Below are 11,209 nucleotides of genomic sequence, written 5' to 3' on the forward strand. Positions count from 1 at the left end.
TTTTTTAAATAGGCAGGTGTGGCGTCTCCCACTTATGGACCAAAAACCATATCTCAGGAAGTACTCAACCGATTTCAATGAAATTCGGTGTATAATATTTTCTTAACACCCTGATGACATGTACCAAATATGGTTGAAATCGGTTCACAACCACGCCTGAAATCTCGATTATCACACCCGAACTTAGCCCTTCCTTACGTGTTAATATTATTTTTAGTAAAACTATGCACATCAAAATACTGGCTGACGTAGTAATTGCCAGCAAATAAAACAAAAACACCAAAGCAGAGAGCACATATCAGTATGAGAGCGTACTGAACAGCTGAGTGTCAGTTAAAATAAAAATAAATAAAATATACACTTGAATGAAGAAAACAAAACTAATTCAAATATGAGAAATAAAATAATGAGTGATTGGAATAGAAAAAAATAAAAAATATAGTAATAATACAGAAATAATTATTCTGTGGTTGAAATAAATATAAATGACAAGAAAGTGTTTTGATTGCAGAATAACGTGTTTCTTCGCCTCTGTCCGTCTTAAAATCCAAGCGTCTGATTATGCATACCCATCCCTGTCGTTGCACACTTGTGGCACTACTTGCCCCCCTGCATTGTTAGCTGAGTGCGATCTTTTATTTTTCTCGCGGCGTAGCATTTGCTGGCGCGTGGGCTGTTGCGTCTGACTATTCAAGCGTATAAAACGTGCCTTATTTCATTTTGCAATTGCAATTAAATATATATATAACTTACTTTTACGAATGCATAAATCATACTCATTAATAATCGTAAAATTATATTTAAAATTTAATAATGGAAATTATTGCATGTTAAGGGGCTCTTCAAATTGTTTTGCAAATCTATAATTCCACATTTGATATATCTATGTACACATACATATCTATGTATATCATACATTTTTGCTTGTGTGTGTGTGTGCTTGTCTGTCTGCTCTTCCTGCTTGCGCGTTGGTCAAATTGGTTCTTTGTTCGTTGCTCCTTTGCAATGCTTCGCACTTAACTCCACAACAAACAGTCTCTACAGCTGCTTAGCGACCATATGTTTGTATGTCTGTGCATATACATATGTACATATATGAATTTAAACTTTTCTGTCTTTTATTATTTTGGCTCACTTTTATTCCTTTTGCATTTATTAGTGTTGTTTTATTTCATTTATCTGTGCCTTGTCAGAGCGGTGTGCGTTGTAGAATACTATGAAGAAAATGGGTGAGTTCAATCACTTTGGCCCACTACGACGCTGTCGGAACAGTGCCTCCGCAGGCAAGTAAATACTTTGTTATTCGTAAAATTGTGTAGACAAACACACATGCACATGCATATATGTATGTATATCCAATTACATAGATGTGTTTGTGTGTATGCAGACGCAGTGAAGTTGAATGCCCAGTGGCGTTGCACTCTGAGAACGCGGTGTGTCTGGCTTAGCTCTTTCCATAATTTGAGGATTTACTATACCTTTATTGACAAATGACGATAGTTTTGATGACATATTATCAAATCTGTTTTGTCTGCAACTCAACAGGGCGTAATTAAAGGGGCTTTCAACTTGCAATTCATTTTTAGAATACGAAAATGTTTAGAAAGTTGTGTGAAAAATGTCAAAAAATTATCATTATATCGAATTACTTTCAGTTGAGTCGAATTTGTTGGTGGCTGCTGCTCTACTATGTGAAATTTCAGTCCCAGATATATTTAATTAAAAATATTTGTCGATTATAACATTTACATATGTATATATCTAAATAATTTTTCTAATTTTAAATATCTATATATTTTTCCTAATTTGATAATCTGCCTGTCGATTAGGTTTTTATATTAACCTCCCAAAAATATAGAAAATTTTTACACTACAAAGACATCGGCTATATTTTTAGGTATGTATATCGATAATAAAAATATCGATAATTCATATGTATCGATAACATACAATATCGATAATTGCTTTGTATACTTATATCGTGTCGATCGATAATATAAAATATCGATAATTCAGTCTAAAGAAAAGATGTGAAAAATCTTTATATTTCGATATGCTCTTATGGATAAAAATGCAACAACTTCCTTAAGTATAGTAGTGCTCCTAACAAATTGGCCTTTGTCGTTGTAGATTTTCTGAAGTGCTAGAAATAAGCTGCTTGGATTCTGTTCACATATGCATTTATACATTTAAATATATTATATTTTAATAATAGTGACACAGTATTATATAGTATACATGTACATATGTATGTATGCACATCCATATTGCATATAACTATAATATTACAAATATTATTTCTATTTATTTTAAATGTTTGTTTACTGCAAATACTGAAGAGTATTTAACCGCATTATTACACATGCATAAATAGTTATTTCAAGGTACATATAAACATATACAATACATTAGGGTGGGACAGAAAAATAGGAATGTTTATTTTTCGGTTGATACACGAAAATTGTTTGAGAGACACCCCTAAAAGAGGCTATAGTATGAGCTCTTAATTGTAACGGGAAGGTCCTGCTCCTAACTGTTTTCTATTTTTTTCGCATTATCAGTTAGAAAAAGTCATATCTCGCTCCCAACTATTTGAAGACAATAGTAAGATATCCACATACTTAGAAAGCCTTCCTTAAAGGTTTACTAAGCGAAACAAAATAAGCAATATTTTTCACCCACCCTAATATACATACATATGCAATTTGTGCGTAGCGTAGAAAGCGCCTATTATACTAATTATCAACTTACCATTGTTGTTTTTTAACTACTATACATCAGCAGTATGATAACATCAAACATACACACACAAACACATTGCCAGCCTAAAGTTATCGTGATTCATTATATAAGCGCCTAGCAGCTCAATCATATTACAGTTATGAGTGTTATTTGCTTAATCTTTTTAACTGCGCATTTCTTTATGTAAAAAAACGCAACAACAACAAAAGAAAATGTTGAGTTAAAAGTACTTTGTTTGCTTTATTATTTAGAAATTTATTCAGTGAAAAGACCCCTCACATAACTGGTCATCTAATCATTACTACAAATATAATTAAAATAACAATGCAACAATAGAGAAATTTCATAATTTCTGAATAAGTTCTGTGCCATAGAATAGACACTCTCTCACATGTAAATAATTGGAAAACTTTTTTTGTCAAATACAAAATTTAGTATACTTTAATAATAGGTGATTTAATTTGAAAAACTTTGAATACCCTTGAACCTGTATCCGATCTTCAGAAAGACCTTCGAAAAAAGGTATTTCAAAGTTAAAGGAATTGTTCTTCTCAATATTATCAGAAATTTAATGACCAAAAAATAATAAAAAAAAATTACTATAGACGCATGTAGTTGTCGGAGGACTGGTAAAACTTTTGAAATTACAATTTCGGAAAAATTTTACACCCATATAGTCACCTGGCAGTTCGGCAATCTTTATATGAGGTATATGGGGACTCAGGGAAGTATGGACCCGATTTGATTCATTTTTGACTCAGAGGTGTTATTATCAGGAAAATATTCTCTCTGAATTTTAATTGTATATTGAACACATTAACCGATATTTTCGATCAAAATTTTACTTTAGATACTAGGGTCCACATATTCGGTACCTAGGAGCATGAACAGTTGAAGAATATGTGCCTTTTAAATGTTTTGCTAACAGAACTGTAACTGTTATTATAAATATGGCAATAACTGTAATCAGCTGACTTCGAAAACCTCTTCCCTCAAAAATCAGTCTTAAAAAGACAAATAAATTTAACTAAAATATTTTATGTTCCTTTATTGAGGATCCGATAAGACCAAGATGGCATCAGAAGTTTAAAAAAAAAAGCTCAAATAGGCAGGTTTTAAACAGAAAATACATCTTAAATTAAAACTCTAAATTTATCACGTGCTTAGTCTTAACTAATTTTACCCATAAACTGCGTAAGTTTATTAAAAACGCTTTAAATACTTTCTATATTAATTATTTTATAAAATATATAAGGGCTTATCAGTCCATTTGTTCTCCCTATTATTGCTAACGGTTTTGCCATCTTTCAGGTTATGATTACATATTTCTGTTTATTTATGCAAATTTATATTTCTTCGCTTTCATTTCGCATTTTTTTCATACAACTTTTTTAGTTAATCATTTGCCATATTCTTAGACACGGTGTCACCTCGTGATTCACGTTGGCCAACAATGACATCGTCAGCAATATATTTACTGTAACCATAACGCGTTGATTTCATATAGCGAATACACTTACACATACATACAAACATATCGTCACCTGAAATGAAGAACAAGGTATCATCAAAAAAAAACTCGAAATTAAGTTTTTTATTGCTAACGGTTCACCACATCATATTACACGCATAACCATTTCATAACCAAAACTCAAATTTTTTTCAATATGAGCGGTTTCTATTATATCGTTTTTCCTCCGCCTGTAAACTTATGAAAGTGATGTTACATTATTTTGCATTTTAGGTGACGATATGTATTCGAAAAACTACATTTTTGTTTCCGCTTATTTAATTTAGGCGCGTAATTTGTCGCAGAAATCATCTATGCAAGAATTTTATATTTTTATTTATGTTCTCTAAACAAAATTTTTTAAATGTGTTGTAGAAGAAAAATAATTTTCAATTCTAAACATTTTTTTCATACTTTTTTTTGTATAATTTCACATATTGTTCCTATTTTCTGCGTTCACGGCGCATTATATATTATATTATAATATTTTATTATATAAAAAATTTTAATAATTTTTTGTTTACAAAAACTTATTCTCTTCATCCAACAAGCTTTTCAGCCTATAAATATGCTTCAAATTTTATTTTTAGCTCTCTTCCTTCCAACCGATTCGCAGTTAACTTATAATTGCAGCTGCGTGGCTTTGCAAAGTCAATCCGCTGTTTGTATTTATTGGTGTGTGTTTTCAGGTATTTTTTTTATTTTCCTTTAACCTGCGTGCATATGCATACACACACTCATATATGTACATGTGTATGTACATCTATCAAGAGTCATGCGCTGGCATTTTACATACAATTTGAATGCTGCAGATTTGGCCTCGTTGTAACAACGTTGCTGCAGTTGTTGTTGGTGTCCTCATTTGCTTTTGACCCCATTTTCGAAAGCTTAGCGTGCGGCTGTGTATGTGTTGGTGTGTGTATGTGTACACACAGTATTTCGTGCAACATGCTGGCGAAAAGTTTAATGTTTATATTTTTTTTGAGATTCCATTTTTTTATATTAAATGTTTTTACAATATTTAAATGCAGAAACACATTAGTTTGTGGGGTCTATGAGTACTACTATACTATCAGCTTCATTGAGCTTCATTTAAGACGCGTTTCTCTTTAATTTGCGTTTTCTATATCGGTTGTCAAAATTACTCAACCGATCTTAATGAGATTTTTCAGTTTTTCGAAATATATAATAGTTTTTGAGTTTTTTTTTTAATTACAGCTATCAAAAAAACGAGAAATTTTCACTTAATTTTTTATTTTTTTTGTAAAAATTTTCAAACATTTTTTTCTTTAGTCCATTATCTAGTTAGTGTTCTCAATTAAAACAAGTACTCTTTCTCTTTACTTCATATGGTCCTTTACGAAATTTTGCTATCAACGCAGAGGCACCTTTTATTCAATCGCCTGCCGGAAATGATATTGTAATTTCCTTCGAAATTTCCACAAAATCTTTGTAAAATATAGTATGTATCTTTGGAATAATGAAAATCCATCCAACGCATACATTATGGTGTGTAAAAAAACGAATCCTTATTTTTCGTTAGTATTTTGAAAATTGGTTGATAGACACCTCTAACAAAAGTTATAATATGGGCTCTTAATTGTAACGGGAAATTCCTCCGCTCAACTGTTTTTTTTTTTTTTTCTTCCTTTTTATCAGATTGAAAAAGTCATATCTCGCTCCTAACTTGTTGAGAAGACCTCCTACTAGAGAGTCTTACCTAAAAGTGTCTATCAACCTTTTTTTTAAATACCAAGCGAAAGAAAAAACAATCGGTTTGGTCCCACCCTAATTTATATATGCAATTTGTGCGTTACACTACGCGTACGTCTATAATAGAAATTTTGAGTAACATATTTAACATTTCATATGAAAAAAAATTTTTGAAATCGGCCGTTTTTTGTTCGAAGAATAATCAATACATAACTAAAATATGTATTTTTTTATTTTATTAACTATTTATATACAGAGTCCTTCTGCCAAAAAAGAAAGCATTTCAAATGCGATTGCCTGATAAATTTTTCTACCACATTTTTGACTATTTCGACTATTTTAAAAATAGTAAAAATTAAATTTGGGAAGACATAGACAAGTTCATAAAGACGACACTATGTCGGGTTAATTCGTCCAGTAGTGCTTGGGAATTCATGGGTATCGCTTTGAAATAGACCGTTTAGAAAAAAAAACGTGTTTAAAGTTTCCATCATTAAAATACTTATAACTCAGAAAATAATTTGAATTTTGAAAATATGTTTTTAAAGTCGATGAGGAAAATTACTCGAAAACTGACTGACTAGACTGATAGATTTGATATTTTCCACAAAATTCCTAAATATATTTATCGCCTGATGATGGAAAGAATCAAATTATGGTAATAATTTCAAGTTTTTAGGCTACACCCAAGAAACTTTTTTTAAAAGACGCCATTTTGTAAAAAATCAAAATTTTTACTAGTTCTTCGTTCATTATTTATCTACAATAATAAGAAATACTTTTGGCATCATTTTAAGCTGAAAAATCTTCCTCAATGCCAGACTCCTTTTATCGAAGGCCCTGCTGGACATCGGCTACGTTAACTTTGTTTATTAAGGGGTCAGTAGGGTAATCTGGCCTGTGTTTTTGATATTTTTTTTCATAAAAATTTTTATTCTACAAAGAACTTTTTTCACATATGAAGTATGTATATCGTAAAGTGTATAAAGAATTTTTTCGGAATTTTTTGATGTCATCTGTCGAAGAAATGGCTGGGTGAATGAGACGCGTTTTTTCACTGGCGGACACGATTTCTCGTGTTTGGATCATCCGAAACACAAAAACTCAATTTATTCTTAAAAAGTACGTGAATGGTTCGTCCCTACTAGAAACATGAAAAAATGTTGATAAATAAAAAAGCAATTAACGTTTTTTTTTTTATTTTTCCCCATTTTTTTTTTTACATAAATCTTGTCAGACCATTGTCGATAAACTATTAAAAAAATAGAGGGACGATAGATAGCCAGGCGTTTTGTGAACAGTTTGAAAAAAATATTAAGCAACCCGAAATCATGTCAGCCAGTTTAAAAAAGTGTGTTTTGAGAAAAACGCGTTTAAAGTTTGAGGTGTGCACTCCGAGCGCTCCGAACGTCGGCATTATTATTTTTGTACCTTTTTCGAAACCTTCCAATGGTAAAGTGGGTTTCTACATTAATTCTAAAAGTATAAGGAAGCAGAAAATGCCAAAAAAATTTTTTTTTTTTTAAGATTATCTTAATGATCTTTTTAAGTAAAGTTTTCAAGTCTTATGAACATATTCGATGTTCAAAACTTGAATGAGGATTGTAAATGTTGTTTAGAATCTTGAACGAAATTGTCGCGTAGCACGTAAAAATTTGATTTATTTTGCTGCCGATTGATGGCGTCAATAAAATGTATAGCGGCATATCACCTAGTCTAGTTAGGTCGCTTGGGCGCTTCCAATGCAATTGCTTAACAGACCTTATATGGAGTTAATTATGTATATTATATTCTTGAGCGCAATTAGCTCACAGAACGCTCATCCTTAATACACCCTTTCTCTATACGAAATTACATTTTCCCACATGACTCCTTTCGATTCCTCACTGTATATTCGTTTGAATATTTTCTAAATTTCTCTTGACATACGCTTAGCATTTGGTTTTTTTGCTTCAATAAGTCAACATTTCTCCATTTGTTTCATTGCAGCATTTCAACAACAAAAATCAGCAAACTAAAACCACTACAACGGCAGGGCTTTTCTGAGGCACGTGCTGAGAAATCGGTTGCTGTAGCTGTTGTTGCTTTGTCTGGTCCACCAACTCATTGCACCGATTTCTCATTTTCACCTGGAGCGACAGCGGCATAAGACACCCTTGCATATACAGTTAAATAAATATTTCCGAGCTGTCACTCACAAGCCGAAGTCTTACACGACAACTGACGCACGCCACAACGACTTTTCCAGCGCACACTACTTGGCTGCAGAAATCAACTGAAGCGCTTCTGGCGAAGGCGACCTTGAGATTTGGTGCATTTGGTGTAGACGGTGACGTGGAAGCACAATAAAGTTATTGTAAAATGTCCTCACCCAGCGCTGGTAAGCGACGCATGGACAATGATGTCATCAAGCTAATTGAATCCAAGCACGAAGTCACCATTTTGGGTGGCCTAAATGAGTTTCATGTGAAATTTTTCGGACCACATGGCACACCCTATGAGGGTGGCGTATGGAAGGTGCGCGTCTACCTGCCCGACAATTACCCATTCAAATCGCCAAGTATAGGGTTCGTGAATAAAATCTACCATCCGAATATCGACGAATCGTCCGGCACGGTGTGCCTGGACGTGATCAATCAGGCTTGGACCGCACTATATGATCTCTCAAATATATTCGAATCATTTCTACCACAATTGCTGACATATCCGAATCCGGTTGATCCGCTGAATCGTGATGCAGCGGCGTTGTACTTGCACGAACCGGAGGAGTATCATCGCAAAGTGGCCGACTATGTGCAACGCTACGCCACCGAGGAGGCGTTGCGTGCAGCGCAACAGGAGCGAGAGAGCAGCGACAGCGAATCGAGCATGTCGGATTATAGTGAAGACGAAGCCCGTGATATGGAATTATAATATCGGTTTATGGTTAAGCTAATTATATGAATTTGAATTACATTTAAATAAAAACAAATACAAAAATATAACAAAAAAGCAAAAAAACGATACAAATACATATACACGTTCACACGCATACTACGTAAACATAAAACAACAAACACACACACACATACATACGTGCATACTACAATCCTACCTAGCAACTAAAATAAATGAAACAAGTTAAAAGAACACAAAATATACATACATATATAATGAATTATGAAGAGGAAATATAACAAATTTGAAAACCGAAAACCGTTAAACGAGATATTCATGAGTATTTGTGTGCGTATATACAGATACATATAAACAATAATGGAGCACGGTTGCCACGCGCCAAGCACAGGCAGCTTGAAGCGCTGCATAGCAACAATAACAAGAACAAAAACACAAGCAACGTGCAGAATTGCGAAACTTTGACATTGTCACACATACAAGCAAACACACTCAAGCCAGCCAGCCACGAGTTGTGCCAACAAAAACAAGGCCAATGTCAATGTCAAGCCGAATGGCTAAGTGCCTGATTGCCAGTTGGTGGGCAGCGTCTGGCTACAACAACAACAACGATACCAGCTGCAAAATGTCAGAATTCAATATAACTGTATAACCACACCACCAACGATGCAGCGCATGATCCTTGCTCTGGCCAACAAAAACACATAACTGCAATGAACAACAATTAAAACAACTGCTAACGATTGCTGCTGAAAGTCGGCAGCATGCAGCTTACAGTCGCGAACAGCGACAGCACCAGCAACAAAGCAAAATACCTACAAAAACAGTAAAACCAAGGAAAACTAGCAGCAAAAGGAAAGGAAACAACAACAAAACCACCAACTACTACTACATACATATAACAATCATCACATTGCGCACACAAACGGAAATCTATGTTTTATGTCAAATTTGAATTCGATTCAATTGTTTTAAATTTAAGCACATTTGGAATATTGGCAAATTTTATAATTTTAAGCTCTGATCCTTTTTGTAACTCGTAAGTCGCCATTCAAAACATTCATATTAATGATTTTTTAATTTGTTTAGCTTTTCTTAATTTTTGTTTTTGTAATCTAATTAGTATACTCTTGCATATTTGATTTGGTATGTGTTGGCAAAATGCAACAACAACAATCAAGAAGAAAAAATATAAATAAAACCAAACAGATGCATACAATTATTCTAAGTCTTTCGAAATAGATTTAAAAAAAAAAAAATTAAACAAAATTAAAAAATATTTGTTTTGTGTTATTTTTTTGCGAAATGCTGAGGATGTCTTTCACAAGTACTAGGTTGTAGCTAGAAATATAAGCAAAAACAAATTATACTCTTAAACGCTCCGCTCGTTTATATTTAAATTATTGTTGTTTGTTTAGAGCATCAAATATTAAATGTACCCACAATAACTGAAGATCGTAAATTTTTGGTTTTCCAAGTCTGGTTCGAAATTTCTAAATCGTATTAAGGAGAAGGAAAAACTCGTACTCGTACTCGTACATGTTTTCTTCAACTTGCGCATAATAATTTTATAATTTTGAACTTTTCTTGGTAAAAAAATAAACTTACCAATTGCTGGACTCCAAAAAGTATGCTTATAAATTATTAACATAATTGCATTAATCTCTAAAAAATATTTTGTATATGAAAGATGTACGCTGGCATTATTAAATTAAATGTTTGTGCAGAAAATATCTAAACTTAGTTTTAAAATTTGCTAAAAACATACACTAGGTTAGTTAGTTACTGTACTTCAAAAATATGCTTCTTTATTGACGTAGATACCGCAAATGCGGTTATAGTCGATTTTACTAAAAGGTGTGCTTACAATTGAAAAAAAAACTGCAAAAAAAATAATTACGTTTTTCTCTAAAAATGATATCGTATATGAAATTTCGAACTAGAGCGCCTAAAAGATGCAATGGATAAACTTTTCTTTATTGTTTAGTAGTTGTCAAAGAGCTTGCTATTGTGAGGTAGACTTTTAGGTGCACACGTTGAGCTTTCCTAATTTTTAAATGCTTTTAATAAATTTATAAAATTTTGCCACATTCTCCCTGATTTGATAAATATTGTGCAATATTAGGATAATTGGCAATATCATAAGCTGGCACTGAACGTTTGTAACAACAATTTCTTTTGCTAAATTGGCTTTTAAAAGTTTGAAAGATCTAAGTCTAAATATGCGCACTAAGCTTTGAATAAAAAGTGATAATTTTTATATAATTTTCAAAATATTTGAATTTTTTTTTGCTAATTTTTAAAGTGGTTTTTTTATTTCCGTTAAAATATGATATTTTACAGAAAAAT

General features: G+C 32.5%; 1 protein-coding gene across 5 annotated transcripts in view; it reads left to right on the plus strand.

Moving 5' to 3' along the window:
• The window catches only part of LOC108965184 (ubiquitin-conjugating enzyme E2 H), a 14,675-nt gene extending 5,686 nt beyond the window's left edge, over positions 1-8,989 (plus strand). For all 5 annotated transcript variants that reach the window (XM_018927408.1, XM_018927411.1, XM_018927409.1 and 2 more), the window contains exon 2: positions 7,955-8,989. In XM_018927408.1, the coding sequence (XP_018782953.1) occupies positions 8,327-8,878 (552 nt within the window). In that variant the 5' untranslated portion in view covers positions 7,955-8,326 and the 3' untranslated portion in view covers positions 8,879-8,989. The remainder of the gene's footprint in view (positions 1-7,954) is intronic.
• Positions 8,990-11,209: the final 2,220 nt, after the last annotated feature.

This window comes from Bactrocera latifrons, unplaced genomic scaffold (genome assembly GCF_001853355.1).
Source record: "Bactrocera latifrons isolate USDA-ARS-PBARC rearing strain unplaced genomic scaffold, ASM185335v1 scaffold_136, whole genome shotgun sequence".
NCBI lineage: Eukaryota > Metazoa > Arthropoda > Insecta > Diptera > Tephritidae > Bactrocera > Bactrocera latifrons.